We start from the raw sequence: 19,299 nt of genomic DNA on the forward strand, positions 1-19,299 counted from the left end.
GGAAAATAAGTATCATTAAAGTTAACTGCGTTTGTAGCGTTTAGGGTTAACATTTCGTCATTTTTGTTTGTTATTGCTCTCTAATTATGCAATTCAAAAATTTAAATCTTAGCGGGAGATATTCTTCTTTTTTATTTATCATATATTTTATTACACTCTTTAAACGTGATTTTATACTTTATTTTTAATCGTATTAATGGAGCCTTTCGATGACTCAAGTAAGAATAAACTTAAGATATTTAAAGATTATATGTGTAAATAAAATGAATTTATGTTTAGTTACTTACGTTGTTTCACAAAAGAATTTGATTTTCATTTAAATTAGTTCATTCTATGGTAAAAGTTTACAATAGTGTGCCCCTCTTATTTTGTCACTATTTTATGTTCTTGCTGAAAACAGAAAATTGAATTAAAAGTGGAATTTTCTAATATATAAGAAATTGCGATAAAATTAATAAGAAAATTGATGATTTCATACATTGTAAAAGCTCCAAGTAAAGGGCCCCGCTTAAAACCGCTAACAAATAAGTCAGTATAAATTACTAATTTAATGTTCTACTTAAGTAATGATTAATTTGCAGTTTCACTGCATTTACCTATAAATTGAAATTAATGTAGGGTAGATTTCTGCATCGTAATTTGCTGCAGAATAATTGCCAAGCCTTGGCAACTTCTGGGCAGTGGCTCCTTGAGGAACTAAAACGAAAAAAGTCCCCAGCAAACCTCTGTGTACTTCTATAAGGAAATTTGTTGGTTTAAAATCCACTTGGTGTCTTAGTGGTTGTAGTTGGAGCTACAAATCATGATACAGAAATTTCCCTATTAAGCTGTGCAGGTGTAAGACTTCATAAAATTACTTGAATTTACATGTTTAATATCTATAATTCTCTTTTTCATTGTCTTAGTTCATTATTATTTCTTCTGTGATATAAATCTGTTTTTAAGAGCGTATATTCTTTTACCCTTTAGATGTGACTGACGATTTCATAGCAAAACAGTTTTATGGACCTACACTTCATGCCTCTAGACGGTAACCATATTGAATTTATAACTTTTTGCATTGTTACAAAAAAAAATATTTTTCAGTGAAATTTTATATTTTTTCTGTGAAATTGTTTATGGAATTTGCGTTTTGTTGCTCCAAAGATGCTCCAAAACCATGTTTTGCCACTTACACCACTGCTCATATTGAGTGAAAGGAATTCAGATTTTTTTTTAAATCAAAATGTTTGTTATTTCTAAATCTCAATGAGTGAAAACTGATCTTTATAAATATGTGTAAATTTTTTGATTTGCCTAGTTTGTGGAAGGTTTATAATTATAGGTAAATAGATCATATCTCTAGATAGATTTTCTAACTGTGCTCTCTAAAACATTTCCCAGTGCTATGTAAAAATCTAAGGACATGTTTTAAATTTTAAAAAAAAGTGGGAAATTTTTTTTATATTTTATGAGTTTTTGCTCTTTTACGGTGAAGCACACTTAGATAAAATAAAAAACTTTCTGCAAACAGAAAATTTCAATTAAAAAACTTTCTGCATGCATTGATTTACTCTTGTAACTAGTTTCAGTCCTTTCGTCGCCACCTCATTTTGGTGCTATTTTTTGGAAAATGTTTAATTTTTATCAAACTCTATATTGATTCATAACGAAGGGATGAGTTTGGAAAATAACCAAAAAAAGAAGCTGAAAATAGAAATCAAAAAATGTTATTTACAAAAACACTTTTTAAATAATTGGAAACATATCTGAAATTTGAGCAAGAAAAAAAATATATGTAGATGTAGGAAGCATTTATCCACAGAATATTATCAATGTTTTAATAAAAGTATTGATCCGAGTACATTATTTATTTATTTTAATTGCATGGATATGATTTGCAGTGTGAATTTTATATAATCAGTGAAATCTATTTCTCTTCATGCTTAGAGCCAAACAACCTTTCATTGTTAATGCTATTTGGAATTCAATTAACTTCAGCTAAATAAAGGTTATAGCTGCAAGATAAAATTTAGTGTTCTGCATTAAATTTTTTAATTTCTAAGGTGCTCCTTTGAAAGTAAGGAAGGACTGTATAATTTACAGAACTCCTCATTTATGAACGTATAATCAAAAGTATGTACAGTACTTCTAATTATCTGTGCTTGCCTAACTTGTGTAAGCATCTTGGGTTCAAAAAATCTCTATTATTTTTTACATGGCCTGCTGGGCATGTTTGTCTATAGGATAATACCTAAATAAAACTTTTGAATGCATATTAATAAAACTTATAATTGTACCTATTATTAATCTATCCATAAAAATGTTATTGGCAAAGAAGTATTTTAAGCTAGAATAAACATTGATGGCGTAAATGCAGAGAATTCTTATTAACAATGAAGTGGTATAATCAATATTATTAAGTACTATAAGCAAGTGAATGTCTGATATGTGTTCTGAACATTCAGGCAATATAATTACTTAGGTCTTGTAAGCTTAATAATTTTGCATCATCATTTGACTTATGATGTTACTAGTTTAGGTAAATTTATCTAAGTTTTAAAAACAGTAAAGTTGTTAATTACAAATCTCTTAAGTGACATTTTATGATATTATTTACATGTCTGGCCGAGCAATAGTTATCCATATAAAATAAACTTACAGGTTTTATTTTTAATCCTTTAGGAACTGGAGTGAATCCATTTTACATTTGCGAAAGATTCATAGGGAATTGCAATCTAAACCCATTCCATCAGTCTTTAAATCTAGGTGAAAATTTTTTTAGTATCACTCTGTTTTTTTATTTTAACATATTGTTAGATTATTTTTATTACTACATTCTTCTTAGTGTTATTTTGGTAAAATCTTAAATTTTTGCATTTTGTAGATTAGAGGGACCATCTACTTCATGGAAAGTTTTTAAACGTTTAAGTTTGGCTGCTTCTTTTGCTGATTCTGGCACAAAAGTAATTTTTTTATTACTATTAGTTGAATAAATTAATTTTCATTCATTTTATGATTAGTTTATTCATTCTTATGATCAGTTAATTTTTCATTCTTACCCATAATTTCCTTTTTTTTTTTTTTACCATTGTTACACAAAACAAGCTGAATTTCAGTAATTAGAATAATTTTATGAAATCATGCGATCTTCTTATTTTTTTGACATTCCAGACTTGTTTTGGTTTTGAAAATTCCAACTTAAAAAAGACAAACCATGATGCTTGTACTTTTAAAGTAAAATATTAATTTAAGAAATAAATTAAATATTAGTAAAATTCTCTTGTTAATAGGGTTCTGTTTTGATATAAATTGTGCTTAACTGATTTTTTAATATTTTTATAGGAAAGAAAGACTGACTATATCACTTACTGTGGTACATAAATATAAATGGCATTATAACGAAAATTGGTTTTCCTCAAGTTCTATTTTTGGCGACAAATGGCTTTTCTAGTTAACCTAAACTTTTCTTTACCACAATGTGTTGTGAGCCCTGGTAAAGCCAATGAATAAACTATTCTTTGCCATCCAAACTTTTGTTTTTAGAAAATGGGTAAAGGTTTCAAAGGAAAGCTCAACTCTAAATCTGTGACCAGTCTAAATCATCTTTGCTTTGTTGGCAAAGTAACCTACTTCATGGTATTGTTTTTCATTTTTTTTATTAATTTTTATATTAAAAAAGGGGATATCAAAAGACTGAAAAAATATACAATTTAAAATAAAAATTTAAACAATAATAATATTCATTCCTTGCTCCTTGTATTATGAATTACTTGAAAGCAGTTTGATGTTATGAAACTAAAAATAATTTAAACTCCAATTGAAAAAAAATTTTTTTTTAATATTTTATTTGCTGTTACAGGATTGTATGATTTTTTCTTTTGAAGAACGTAATACAGATCATACTGGTCAGAGATTATTTCTTGTTACTCATCCACATCATTTGTGGTTAAATTATAAGTAAGTTATTTTTCTTTGAAAGAAAAATTTCAGAATTGTTCATTTATTATAATTACTTTTTTAAAGTTATTACATAATTCATCTTTTGTGTATCGTATATTTGTCATTTTTATTTTTTGCTTTCAATGCAACAATTTTTATTCCTAAAATAACCATTTTAACAAATAAAACATGCTAAATTATCTATTATTTTAAAAATTGTATGCTCAAATCCAACCCATTGAAAACTATAAAATTATGTCTGTAAACCCATACGAGTAATTGAACAAGTATTGATTTTAAAATAACATTGCAATTCAGAATAATTTTACACTTTAAATTCAAAATAATGTCAAGAACAATGTATGAAAATTATTGTTAAAATTATCAATAAAATAAATGCAAAATTTCTAAGAAGAAAGATTAATTTTATTTGCAAAAAAAAAAAAAGGAGCAAATGAAATTTGGATCAATTAACTTTAATTTGCAATGAAATGTTATCTTGGCTTAAGGAAAAGTTGATAAAGGGAAAGATACTGAAAGGGTCATTCCATGTCAGTTCATCCAGCCATGGCACCCACCGTCTCAGATTTTGATGAAAATTTGTACACTTATAGAGTTTTTTGTGCTGATTTCAAAAATATCAATTATATTTAAATCGGTTAATGGGTTTAAAAGTTATAAGAATTTATACTTTTGCCAAAATGGCTCATTTGCCGCCATTTTGATTCATACATCAAAGGCTATTAATGATTGTTACTCACCTTATATTTGTCATAGAGCAATAATTTTTTTTTTATTTTGTTCAGAATAAAGTAATCTGTCATATAAACACTTTTTTTTGCAAATAAGTATCTTACTTTTTTAGTAAATGGGTCTGTTTTGCAGTTTTTTGATCAGCGGAGTTGAGTAACTTCAGGAGATTATTTCTGGCAACTCGCCCCCTTCAATTTCAAAAATATTTTATTCAAGGATAGTTGAAAGTGCAAACTAACATCTGATACAGAAATATTGATGGGCCGTTCACTCACTTTTTAAAAAAAAAAAAATTTCCTAATGAATCATTATGCGTTAAAAGTACTCGTAGTTTGATGATTTATAGTCCTTAATTATAACTAGAATATAATAAAATGATATAAAAAAATGTGAATGGTAGAAAAATATGTAAAATAAAGTAATCATTTATTAAATTATTTCTTTCTTCTTTCTTTGAGCCCTCCCCCCCCCTCAAAAAAGAAAAGAAGAAAGGAAAAAATTTGAGACTGAGCAAGACAAACACAATTTCTGGCCAGGAATTGCTGAAATTTGCAATTTAGCTCTGTATGTTTTAGCCTGATCTACACTTATGACATGAAGGGAGACTTTCTTGGTCTTATTGGAAGGAGAATTAAATAAGTCACATTTTTTTTTCATTTTCTTATATAGGGTGACCTTGGATAATTCCTGATCAAAAAATGCAAACATCTACTTTGTGAAAAAACTATTCAAGATAGAATTTCAATATTTACTGGAAGTTTGAGACTATATGAGATGAGTCCTATGCTACCTTCTTTTGTTGGAAAATCTAATTAGAATTTAAAAGATTTTAAATTCTTAGTGATCAGAAATTACCCCTTCTCTTGATCATTTCTGGGGTAATTCCTGATCACTTCTGGGGTAATTACTGATCACCAGTTTTTATAGTAAAGGGGTTGTTTAAAAATAATTATACAATGGTAATTAACAAATAAGACATCAAGATCAAACAAATAAACCAAAGAGATGTTTAAGCAGCTAATAAAACGATTTCTTTAAAAGCAAAGAATAAAGATTAACACTTTAAATTTTCCAAAAATCTTTGCATCGTGCGATACATTTTAGGCAAGCAGCCAACTCATTCTCATATTCTGTTGGATTATAAGAAAGAGTTCCCACATAAGTTACTTTTGCTGGATTTTTTAACTTCATTAAGTGAGAGTGTAAAGTTAAGTAAGGTATGTCAACAGCTCTGACAGTAGCTCTCACACTGAAATTTCATTTTCAATCATTAAAAGAAATTCACTAATTTTGCTTTCTAGAAGCTTAGTATCTTTTTTAGTGTTATAATTTCTCACCATATTTATATTAAGCAAATTTATAAACTTAAAAATTATTCTAACAATGTACACACATAAAATTAAGATAGAAGCAAGGTAAGGCAAACCAGAAATGGGACAAATCAGAACACATTTGTCTTGTATACAGTTAATAAACAAATTTTGTGATTACAGTTAAAATATATTTTAATGGTTGTTCCACTTAATAAATATGAACTGCCATTTAAGAAAAGACAATTAGCTATTTTTAATACTATTTATAAAAAGAAATGACAATGATTAGGAATTACCCCAGCCCAGTGATCAATAATTACCCCATGGGGGGCAACATTTGATATAGTTTCCTATAATTAATTATAATGCTTACAGTAGATGTGAAACAATTAAACAAAAACTTACACTATTTTTATATCAAAGAAAAAGAAAGTAACTCAAAATATTTATTATTAAGAGAAGGAGGGGATCTTTGCAGAAATGTGCACATTTTGAAACCCATCTTTAAAATGGAAAATACAGAAAGCAGTTTAAAAGATACTTATTTTGTTAGATTAAACAAAAAACTATAATTAAGTAAATGTAGTTATACTTTAGTAAAATGTACAAACATTCTTGTCCATGTCTCAAATTTAAAAAAAAAATTTAAAATAAAACTTAGGTGATCATTATTTACCCCAGAAACAGAGTGATTGTGAATTATCCCTGGTCACCCTATATATTTCATACTGATAAAGGAGATACTCCTTATGTATGAGGCATATAGTTGAACTTTCCTTAAAATCTAAATTGCTCCTAAATGAAATAAGTTATATATTCTCTGAAGAAAGTTCTAACATCTTCTATGAGTTTAAACTGCACTTAAAATCTTTCAAAGTTAATCCAATACTATATAATACTTGGGTTTTCATAATAAAACTCTTTTTTAAGTATCAAATTGATACATTTAAAACTTTTGAAAACTTATTTATTTCTGTTCTAAATAAATGGAAGAAATACAATTTTACTGATTGGAAAGAAAATAAATTTTACATGACACTCAATTCTGATTGGAGCAAACAGAAATGTTCTGGCAGATGATACATTCTGATTAGTCAAATTTCTTTTTTGGGAAGGTAGAGATGGAATGTGTCAATAGTTTTCAGTATTTTTTTTTTCTATTCAGAAGTTTTTTTTTAAAAAATTGGATGTATATAATTATAATAAAAGTTTTTGAGAATAAAAAGGGCCTGCAGGTATTAGTGATGAAATAAGAGCATGCAAATTATCTTATAGTTAGTGATATAAAATCATTTCATTTCAATATAATTATAATAAATAGTTTAACTTTATCACTGTTTCAAATGAAATTTTGTAGGGGTATCTCATTACCATAACAATCATTGTGACAAATAAAAGGATAAAATTAACTTCAAATATTCATAATTTGGTCTTACATTTAATTACATTTTAGAATCAGACAAAATGTTTGAATTAAATTAAAGTGTACAATGATTTTCTCCTTCCATAAAGATCAAAGTTAGTTCAATTAAAAAAAAAATTTAATGGCTGCTTTTTATTATTTGGCACTGCCCTCTACTCTTTCAGAGAAACTTTTATTTACATTTTTTTTAGATTCTGATCCCTCTCATTCACCAAAACTATATGATTCTGGATAAATTTATTTGCAAAAAAGGTGAAATTTTGTTCATTCTAAAATTTTGTCTTTCTTTTCTTTTTTGAGGGCTCAAAGAAACAAGAAAAAAAAATTTAATAAATGATTACTTTATTTTACATATTTTTCTACCATTCACATTTTTTTATATCATTTTATTATACTCTAGTTATAATTAAGGACTATAAATCATCAAACTACGAGTGCTTTTAGCGCATGACGATTCATAAGAAAAAAAATATTTTTTTTAAAAAGTGAGTGAACGGCCCATCGAAATTTTTATATCAGATGTTAGTTTGCACTTTCAACTATCTTTGAATAAAATATTTTTGAAATTGAAGGGGGCGAGTTGCCAGAAATAATCTCCTGAAGTTACTCAACTCCGTTGATCAAAAAACTGCAAAACAGACCCATTTACTAAATAAGTAAGATACTTATTTGCAAAAAAAAGTGTTTATATGACAGATTACTTTATTCTGAACAAAATAAAAAAAAAATTATTGCGCTATCACAAATATAAGGTGAGTTACAATCATTAATAGCCTTTGATGTATGAATCAAAATGGCGGCAAATGTGCCATTTTGGCAAAAATACAAATGCTTATAACTTTTAAACCCCTTAACCGATTTAAATATAATTGATATTTTTGAAATCAGCACAAAAAATTCTATAAGTGTACAAATTTTCATCAAAATCTGAGACGGTGGGTGCCATTTTTGTAAAATCCTGTATGATTTGACATGGAATGACCCGAAAATTAAGCCAAGATTTGTTAAACTATAGATACCTTGGTTTGCTTAAAAGGGGCTATTTAAATTAGGATAAAGTTGATTGGGGATAAAAAAGTACTGAGAATTAAAAGAAGTCAAACTAAGATAAAGTAATAATATAAATAAAATTGGAAAACAACAATGAACAGTAAGTTTCTCTCCAAGTTGTAATTACTATTATAATTACTGTGTTTTAATTTTAAAAAAAATACTTATTATTCTGTAATGCATTACTGTATAGATTTTCAAAATGATGACCCAACATAGAAAATGTTCAAGAGTTTAACCTACACTGTTCAAGATTAAAGAATGTTGATTTTTATAACAATATCTGAGATCCCATTTATGATGATCTGTCATTTTGTTTTCAAAGTCTGATAACTTCTGACAGACCAATGTAATTACTTTAATTATTGCTTTACACAAATTACTAGACTGTACTTAAGGTCCTGATGAATATAATGTTTGATTGTACCTTCATTACGTGATGCTACCATCATCTGCTTTTTCAGATACTGCTATCATGCGGCTTTTGGCTCTTCAGTACTAATTCCCAACTTTCTAATAAAATTATAGTGCTAAATAAAAAGAAAGTGTTTTTTTTTAAATATTTTCTTACTTTATAAATTTGATTAACCCCACACACTTTAAGTTTTCTTACATGTTCTATATTTTTTATATGCATGGCTTTATTTTCCATATTAGTTATCGTCGTATATGCTCTTAATCATATATTATGTAAAAGTTTTGATTTTTAAATTCTTCAGTTTTGAAGTACTTGTTTCATTAAAGTAATTAGACTTCGAACTTTGAAATAGGTCTCGACCACCTGATGAGCGATGTACTTATGAAGTTATTAGAGAGAGTAAGTTATTTAAATAGTTTTCTTAGTTTAATGTTATAATGGCTTTTTTTTTTCTACTTTAAGCATTTGAGTTTTATTTTTGACTTTATAAATTAGTTTTAACAATCTTGAATGTAAAAATTCTCATAAAATGCCACTTATCAGTATGAATGTTTAAGCAATGTTTATGTATCAATGTCAATGCTAAGCATGTTATGTATTTATGTATATGAATGTTTATGTATCACTATGAATGAATTTTACTAAACATTTTTGATAAAAATTTTAATAACATTAAAATATATTTATATTTTATTTCATTAATTTAATGCACTTATTAACATATATTGATAAATTTTCTAAAATTTAATGCTCATTGTTATGAATTATGCAATTTTTTAAAAATATGATCCCTAAAACCATTTTTTTTTTTTCATTCAGATTTTCCTTGTAAGCTTTACTTTGATTTAGAATTTAACAAAATTTTAAATCCAGCGAAAGATGGCAATGATATGACAAAACTTTTTATCCAGGTATACTATTTAATTAACAAATATATTAAGTAGATATTTTTTACAGATCATTTCAAAGAAAATTGTATTTATTTAAATAGTTTTTAATATTATCAGTTTCACTTTTTAGTGCATCACTGCAGAAATGTCGAATGTTCATGGCATACATCTACAGGAATCAAACTTCTTGTGGCTTGACGCTAGGTAAAACTAATTTTCTTTATTTTATTTTATGAAATATACCATCCTTATCAAACGAGAGAACGCTACTGTGTTTTTCAAAAAATTTCCGAACAGATAAACCAAAATTATATTATAGAGAATTTAGTCTCACTGATCTTATAAAAAAAAAAAACCCACTTATTTCATCTGCTACTGACACAGCAACAAATATCATTGAGATATCTCTTATACAAAAAAAGGTTTACCCAAAGATTCCCAAATCCAAAGAAAAAAAGGATTCCCAGATCCATCAGGGACCTCCAGGATATCTGAATATCAATGAAATATCTGTCAGATATCCAGGGGTCGTAACTGTGTGATGTTTAACGCATATTTGGATATTATGTTTGTGACATCTACATTATATCCCGGAGACATTTGACAGATATACGTAACTTTCACAGATATCCAGCACATAAAATTGATATCTGAAGAGTTTTTTCCTGATATCAATTTTATATATTATCTGGATATCTTGGAAATTTTTTTTTTCAGTATTAGAAATATATCTTACTTCTTCTTAAATTACTCTTCTTCGACTGTACTAAATTTAATGATCTAATATAAAGAGTAAATTTAAACATATGACCTATAATTTTATGAATAAAATTATTTCAAACATTACAGAATGTAAAGTATAAATAATCTTATAATGTTAGATCATTTAATTTAACAGAAAAAATTTGTGAAATTCAGTTTTTTTTTATAATAGTTTTTATCAATTTTAAATTTTCAGTATTTATTCATGATTTATAAATATAAAAAAAATATTGGAGAGATATGAAAGTGTGAAATAAAAAGTGCTTATGATAAAAATTCTTTGTATCGAATTGAAGATTTGTCATTAAGTTGATTTTCTTCAGTTAGCAATAAAATTTTTAAAGTTTTTATTCAATTTTGAAAATTATAGTGTGCAGTAATATAGATAGTAATATTAAATTAGTAAATTGGTCTAACAAATGCCTCAAAAGAAGCTCATATTATGAAAAAGGGTGGTGTTCTTGATGAATCAATTATTCCGTATGAAAGCAAATTATGTCTTTTTGTTTCCTTACATTAATAATACCATTTATTTTGAAAACAAGACCATTGAACCTAATTTTGAATTGGTTCTGTGTATTCTGAAATTTCTGAAAATTCATAGGTGTGCTCAGACTTTTGACAAGGACAGTATTTTCATCAATTAAGAAAAAAAAAATTTAAATATTGTAAAAGATTATTTATAAACTTAAGTTTTTAGATATTACAGAAATGAAAATTTAAAGTGAAATTTTTATTTATTTGTTTCTAATTTTGGCAGAATTTGAGATGATGTAAATCAATTTCTGCCCAATCCCCTAAAACGTACAGTGGGCCAAAAATGTTTCCAAACGTTTGTCAGTGTTAAATTTAGACATTTAAATTGGGACATTTTATTGAGACTTGAATATTTTAAAAAGGTTTTAAATCAAATGTTAAATATCATCAAGTGCCACCTTCCCCAAAAAACTTGGAAAAAAAATGCATTTTGAGCCCAGATTTTGTGGAAACCATGCGTGAAAGTAGACAGGCGATCTCGAATTTTAATACATGTGTAATATTATATATTGTATGAACTATTATATGTATATATTATATTATTTTTAAAACAAATACATTACCAAACTTAAAACAAATCGTAAAGAAACGAATTGTTACAAAGTCATTGAATGCCACATTCCCCAAAACCTTGGGGGGAAAAAACTCCATTTTGAGCCCAGATTTTGGGGGAAAGTTACGTGAAAGTAGACAAGCAAACTCAAATTTCTAGTATACGTCTAATGTAAGATATTATCTATACTATATTATACATATATTAAATTTAAAACAAATACATTACCAAACTTAAAACAAAATGTATAGAAACGGATGGTTTAACATTTAATGAAACAAAGTCAAAGAACCACTAAAAAATTTGAGCCCAGATTTTGGAAAAAACTTGCTTGATAGTAGATAGGCGTACTCAATGACCTTTCACTTAATAATCATTCGTTTCTATACGTTTGGTTTAAAGTTTGGTGATGTGTCTGTTTAAAATATAATATATATATATATATATATATATATATATATATATATATTAGGCATTATACAAATTTGAGATCGCCTGTCCACTTTCGTGCAAAGTTTCCACTATGTTTGGGGGTTAAATGTAGTTTTTTTTTGTTTCTTTGTTTGTTTTCCAGGGGCGGTAGCACACAATGAGATTTAATAGTAGATGACAAAGTTGCCTTTTTGAAACCTCTGGCGTTATTTTTTCTTTATTTACTATACATCAAAAACGGAAGAAAAAAATGAGAAATCAATATTCCCATGCTACAGAAACCAAACTCTGATTTCTGTGTGTAAAATTTTAAGAATTGTTGATATTTTGTGACATGGAACATGCTAACAATTTTTGTGGCCCGATTTTTAAACTGTGGCTTAAGTTTAAATGGGTTAAGCTATAGGGTTGAATTGCATTTTCTGTGTTTTATTTATTTAGTTGTAAAACAATATATTGTACAATTTACTTTATCTTGGAAAAGGATTTAACTTTTCAAAAATCCTACTCTTAAACGAAGAAGAAAATTCAATTTTCTTTTCTTCTTGTTGAATAAACTAGTTTACCACATTAAGAAAGAATGCATTCCTCAAATTCGATAGCCTATGAATGAAAGTGTCAGAAATAACTGAATTTTTATCAAATTTAATACATTTAACCAATTTTAAAAATATATTTAGAAAGGTTGAAGAAAGTTAAATGAAAATTTCTGTATTTAAGGCGTAATAATAAATAAATTTGTTTGCATTTCAATAATTTAATATGTTTATTTTACTTTTCGTTTGTCCCATTTTTTTTACTTATTTTTTTATTTTTAGCACTGATACTAAGTTTAGCTCTCACTTGATTGTGCAAACACCTGATGCAGTTTTTCAAAACAATGTTATTGCAGGTTTGTTCAACTATTCACTCTCCTAATAATTTCTCACAACTTTCTTTACACATTTGATCACTTTGAATGGATTTTTTTTTTATGTGTTAATTAAATTGTTATGCATGAAATGCATTTATGTAATTTATATTATTTTAAATTTATTTTGTCAAATGATTTCTATTGTTCTTGTTGCATGTAATAAGACAAAAATAGACAGTAATAGACAAAAATTATTACAGTGAAAAGAATCAATATTATTTTGCATTATATCAAATAATTAAAATCCTTAAAAATTTTCCAATTTAGGGGTTTAAAATATTTTCTTGAATGACAACTGTGTTCAAAATTGTGTCCAATGTAACATTTTCCTTGTCGTCATGAACACTTATCCTTTGTAATTTTAATTTGACCAATTAATTAATTATTTATGATTTTATAAGATAATTCAAGTTCTGATGGAAAGTACTATTTGGATAATAAATTGATTTCTTGTTTTGCTTTATTAAATTTTTATTTGATTCTTAATTACAGCTTTTATCACTTGGAATTTTTAAAGGGTAAAGAAAGTTTTTTTTTTTGTTATTTCACATTCCACTGTAGCTCCTGTTTCTTTTTTTCTTTTCTTTTTTTTTTTGATTATTCACAACTATGAAATATTTATTACCTTATACTATTAAAAAAATTTCATTTTTCTCTTTAAAAATATTGTAAACTTTTAATTTGAATTTTCTAATTGCAGGTTTTTTTGTGTCATCTTTGTCACACAAAATAATATCCAAAATAGCAAACAGTGCCGATTCTGATCAATTATGGCCATCCAGTAGTCAATTGAAATCACTAATTATTCTGAAGGCAAATGAAAAGAAATCATTTTTCTGGGATTCAAGTAATTTATTTTTTTTTTTTTTTAATATTATGATTATTTTTATTTAGTGATAACAATTATATTGCGCAAAAATTACCTTTCTCACCTATTACTTGCTATTAAATGGTATTACTTGCTATTAAAAGTGAAATTTCAGTATTTATTTTATACAAACCAATGCATAAAAGGAATTATTTAGTTGATTGCATATAAGTATGTGAGATTCTGTATAATTATATTAAGATAAAAGTCTTTTCATTTTGTCATAAAATTACTTTCATACTTTTCAAATAGTAATTTTTGAATACATTTCCACATTTCTCTGTTTTTTCCTTTTTTACTTATTTTTAGAGTTGATAATTTTGATTGGACTCGCTAATTATTTTTATCATATTTTTTTTTGTTCATTTTTGAATTAATATGATTATTTGTATTTTCTTCTTTTACTGGCTGATGTTTCACTTTTAATGAAGAAAAAATTTTGTTCTGAAAAGAAAAAGTAGAAATTATTGTTTTAAAATCAAAAATTGTATTTTTTATTTTTTGTGTATTAAAATTGTCTAAAAGGCTTTCTCATATTATGAAAATATGTCATAGTCATATGATACCTTCATTTTTAACTCAGTAGAATATAGAATATTAAAGTGTCATGGAGTAGAAAATACAATTTTACTAGCACAGAGTTGTTCTAAGTATAAATCGTGATAAATTTCTGCTCAGATTTGCTGAAATCGTATAAATTAATCAAAATAAAAACTAGTTGTGAAATAATAAAAAGTCAATAAATTATTGAAAATTTTAATTTGTATTTTGGCTCTATAATGAGTGATATGTGCTGATTAAGTTATTCTATTAATCAAATAAATAACAAAAATCCTTGAGTGATGTGAAATTAAAAAAAAAAGATATAGATTACTGTTCTATAGTTTAAAATAAGGTATTTATTTTTTCTCTCATTCAAAGCCCATCAGTTCCCATAAAGTAATATCTATACATTTCATAAATATATCTCATGCATGTTAGTTTTATAGCTTAATAGTTCAAAGCCAACCTGCTTCCTTAAAGTAAAATCTATATATTTTGTCAATATTTTCTACACCATTTTAATTTCGTAGTGTAATGATTCAAAGCCATATATTCTCATAATGTAAGATCTATATATACTTTATCAATATTTCTTATCCATTTAATAGTTCAAAGCTCTTCTGTTACTGTAAAGTAAGATGTGTATACTTCATTAATATTTCTCAATCATTTTAACTTCATTGCGTAATAATTCAAAGCCCAACTATTCCCTTTGAGTATTCAATTTTTTCTTCCTACATACTTCATCATTTCTCTGACTTTTTTTCGTCTTCCATATACTTGCTAAATATTTCTCAACTCTTTTAATTTCATGACTTAATAGTTTTACCTCTTTATCTATTTCACATGTAATAGTGTAATATGTACTATTTTGTATCATGTCTTTTCTGTTTCATAATGAGTTTATATGGATAATTATGTTTATAAAATTATATTTGATTGATGTTATTACAAAGATAAATGAAATCTTAATGAAGCTTAATTTAAAATGCTGTATTTTTTAAACCTATGTCTTTTGTGCTCATAAAGAAATATTTAGTTAAAATGAATTTGCTTAACTTTTAATTAGATTTTTATAGCATCTTAAATTTATATTTCAAAAATATCAAAATCGCAAAACGTGTTTGATGTTTATAAATACAGTAAATTTCTTATTATTTAACATTTACTTATAAATTCCTTTCTGTTTTCTGACTTCAAACAAGAAAGGCTAAGCATTGTTTGTAACTCTATTAAAAAAATTTTTAAAACCCATGTTATGATTTTCTATACTCAACAACAACACTGTTGACTTGGGGTTCACAATTACGCTTTTTAAGTTATGAGAATATGAAACTCAATTTGAAACTCGTAAATTAAAGCGTAACAAGTGAGATGTGGAAGTACGTGAAATTTGTTAATCTTAAAACTCAATATCAAAATGTAGCACTGAAAAGTAATTATTAACCAACTAATAATATTTTTTACTGCCTAATCCTGTGTTGCATCTCCTCAATTTCAAAAAAAAACTTTAAAAAGTCAGTCAGTTTTAAGAAATATATAAATTTGTTTACCATTTTTTTTAAACTCTGTGGAACTCCCTGTTATAAACTGTCAAAATAAAATAACTCCTTTTATTTTTAAAAGTAAGAGTGTATTTTATTTGTAGGTGTCTATACAAAAAATCGAAATTTTCGATTATTCTTGTCCACAAAGCTTGGCAAAAGGGCTCCTTTAGTGGTATCAAAATATAATCAGTATGTGCCAGCTAAAGATGTAACACGAAGAGAGTTCGAAGAACTAATGTTTTGTGATTCTCTTGTTACATATTTCAGGTACTGTTTTTTCAATATTTTAAACTTTAATATTTGAGTATTTTATCAATCTCACACACACTAACATTTAACCCTGCTCCTATGGCCCTAAAGGGGCACTTATCGCTTAATGGTTAAGGTTGGAAGACAAGACAGATAGAACAAACAGAAAAATTGCAAATAGCAACAAAAAAGAGAAGAAAAAATAACATATATAAAGTTTTTTAAAAAAAATACAAAAACTAAAAAAAAAAGATTTTTTCCATTAGTTAGGATATTTTGATTAGAAAGTATCCAGGGTTAATTGGTCAAGTAGTGGTTGGTGCTCATCATTGCATAATTTTGTCATTTTTTCATGAAAATTATTTCAGAATTCCCTCGTATTCTTCGAGAAAATTAATTAGGTTGGTTGCCTTCTATTTCAACTTTGGATTCTTATTGATAAATCTCTTCCAGGCTATGAGGAATTCTAGCTTTGGTTGTTTAAAGTGGTAGGATGTATTAAGCAGACATTCTATTGCATAGTGCCACACTGTTCCTGCTCCACCACAGATGGCACATGTGTTGTCAGTAGCCAGGCCGAAACATGAGAAGACGTTTATTTGCTTGAGATTTTTAACATTATCTAAAAAAACTTTTCCTAATTTAACTTGCAACTCTATAAATAAATCACTGATAACATCGTCTTTTGTGCACTTTGACTGCTACATGAAGTTATTATTGAGATTGTCAAAAAGAGCTCTCCAAATAGGAGCCTCACACAAACATTTGAATTCATTTTGATCTACCTATTTGTTTTAATATTTTTTTTATGTTTCCATACATGACCTTTTCCTCATTTGGTGGCGAGGTTTGAGGTTTTGATTGTCTCTCCTAAAAGTATTCTTCAACACCCAGTTTATGGAAAAAATTCGTGCCTTCCAAACGTAGTCATAAATCAAGGTGATCTCGCCTGAAGGTTTCACTGTATTTGCAATTATGAGTTCAAAATGTGATTTGTAATATGTTTAGTATTTGATTTGTTAATTTAGTAGCATTTATAAAATTTGATTATGATGTCTTAACAGTTATTTATATAATTATCAAGGTTTCGCAAAACTCATTTGAGATAAATACTGATGGATTACAATTATTTTTAAGAAATGCGATAAATTTACTTTATTATCTTTCAATTGTTGCTTTTTAATTTTCACACATTTAAGATTGTTTTATTAAATTGCTTGGAAATTAATGCTATCATTCAAACTAGATCGCAGAAAACAACATTTATTTCTCTCTGTGTGGTTTTTTCCATGTTTTTTTTCACACTGTGGAAGAAACTTGCGGTCCTTGTTTTAAAATATACTCTAAAAGTTAATGTTTGACTTTGTTCATCTTCACATTGTAAGTACATTTATGCATTTAATTTATAAATCTTATTTTATAATTTTTGGTTTATAATTAGTTTCATATTAAGTTACAATATTTCAAACAATATATATATACATAGCCAGCAACTCTACTGGATTTTTTCCAGTTTCTCCTGATCTACTGGTTTAATAGAAATTCTAGTTCTTGTACATTTTAGTAAATTCTCCAAAATTGTGTAAGCTTCCTAAAAAATGCCTATTGAAATAGAATTTTTGATTATTGCTTACTCGAGTATTAAAATAAGTGTTATACGAGGGTAGCTATTTATATTTCTGGCCTAATAATGAAAAAACAAATATGTAGGATCGAAATTGGTTTTATTGTTTTTCAAAATATTCTCCATGATGATCAATACACTTTTGCATGCATTTGAACCAATTTTCAAAGCACTTTTTCCAGTCCGATTAAGGTAACTCCAAAACATGCATTTTGAATGCATCAACCGCTTCTTTGGGGATCGAAAATCGTCCACGTAATTTATTTTTGATGTGTGGGAATAAGAAGAAGTCATTGGGTGCCAAATCAGGCCTGTGCGGCGGATGACCCATCAGTTCGATCTTTCGCTCCGTCAGAAATGCCTTTGTTTGAGTCGATGTGTGAGAGCTCGCATTGTCATGATGAAGAATGATTCGCCTGTTCTGCTTTTTTCGAATTTCTCCGATGACTTCTGGCAAACAAATGGTTGTGTACCATTCAGAATTGACCGTCCTGCGTTGCTCTAACGCCACTGTTGCCACATGACCGTTAATGCCGAAGAAACAGGCAGTCATTTGTTTTGATGTGCTTCTTCCTCGAACAACTTTTGTTGGTTTTGCTTCGTCTTGGAAGACCCATACAGTTGATTGCTGTTTTGTTTCCGGCTCATATGCATAGATCCATGATTCGTCACCTGTGTAGATGTTATACACAGCCTTTGATGTACCTTGAACGTATTTTTCCAACATTTCCTTGTCCCAATCGACACGAGCCTTTTTTTGAGCGTTTGTCAGATTATGCGGGATCCAACGCGAACAAATTTTTTTTTCGCTCAAATGTTCATCCAATATTTTATTGATGCTAGTCATACTAATGTCCAAAGACGCCTCTATCTCACGGTATGTCACATGACGATCTTGCTTTATCAGTTCACGCACAGCATCGATCTTTTCTGGCACAACAACGGATTTTGAACGACCTGCACGGGATTTGTCCTGGATCGAACATCGACCACAATTAAATTCTTTATGCCAATTTTTTACAGTGCTGTAGGATGGCGCTTTATCGCTGAATAAAGAATTAAGTTCATGGAAGCACTCTTGTCTTGACAATCCACATCGAAAGTTATGAAAAATAATGGCACGAAAATGTTCACGATTCAATTCCATTCTTTGTAAGAGAAGAACTTTTCAATTTACTGTCAACAACACAAATGAAGCTATAATGGTAAATCGTCTGCTGAATTTATGTTTAAAAATATCAAACTTTTGATTAGAATCGTCTGCGGTCGCCTAGCAACACTTACTGTTGCCAAGGCCAGAAATATAAATAGCAACCCTCGTATATAATAAAGCTAGCCTCATTTATAGAAATTAGTTTAAAAATTTTTTTGTCTTAATATGTTCAGTTTATTTTTATTCACAGCTCCATTTTTAAACTAATTTAAAAATATTTTAACTATCTTTGATAAATTAAATGCTTATTGCTATTCAAAATTATCAGTAAGCATAATACATAACACTTG

At 27.3% G+C, this 19,299-nt stretch overlaps 1 protein-coding gene across 5 annotated transcripts in view; it reads left to right on the forward strand.

Moving 5' to 3' along the window:
* Positions 1 to 23: 23 nt before the first annotated feature.
* Positions 24 to 19,299, forward strand: part of LOC107438307 (DNA-directed primase/polymerase protein) — a 29,135-nt gene continuing 9,859 nt past the window's right edge. Inside the window, exons 1-11 of one of the 5 annotated variants that reach the window (XM_016050566.4) lie at positions 24 to 218; positions 970 to 1,030; positions 2,665 to 2,748; positions 2,867 to 2,945; positions 3,842 to 3,939; positions 9,231 to 9,277; positions 9,698 to 9,789; positions 9,899 to 9,972; positions 12,871 to 12,944; positions 13,666 to 13,812; positions 16,025 to 16,190. In XM_016050566.4, coding sequence (XP_015906052.3) covers positions 197 to 218; positions 970 to 1,030; positions 2,665 to 2,748; positions 2,867 to 2,945; positions 3,842 to 3,939; positions 9,231 to 9,277; positions 9,698 to 9,789; positions 9,899 to 9,972; positions 12,871 to 12,944; positions 13,666 to 13,812; positions 16,025 to 16,190 — 944 coding nt within the window. In that variant the 5' untranslated portion in view covers positions 24 to 196. Of the gene's footprint in view, positions 219 to 969; positions 1,031 to 2,664; positions 2,749 to 2,866; positions 2,946 to 3,324; positions 3,619 to 3,841; positions 3,940 to 9,230; positions 9,278 to 9,697; positions 9,790 to 9,898; positions 9,973 to 12,870; positions 12,945 to 13,665; positions 13,813 to 16,024; positions 16,191 to 19,299 lie in introns of those variants that run through there. The other 4 variants (XM_087166033.1, XM_071178503.2, XM_071178504.2 and 1 more) reach the window with 4 other exon arrangements.

Source organism: Parasteatoda tepidariorum, chromosome 6 (assembly GCF_982258835.1).
Source record: "Parasteatoda tepidariorum strain Cologne lab strain chromosome 6, Ptep-v5.0, whole genome shotgun sequence".
NCBI classification, from domain to species: domain Eukaryota; kingdom Metazoa; phylum Arthropoda; class Arachnida; order Araneae; family Theridiidae; genus Parasteatoda; species Parasteatoda tepidariorum.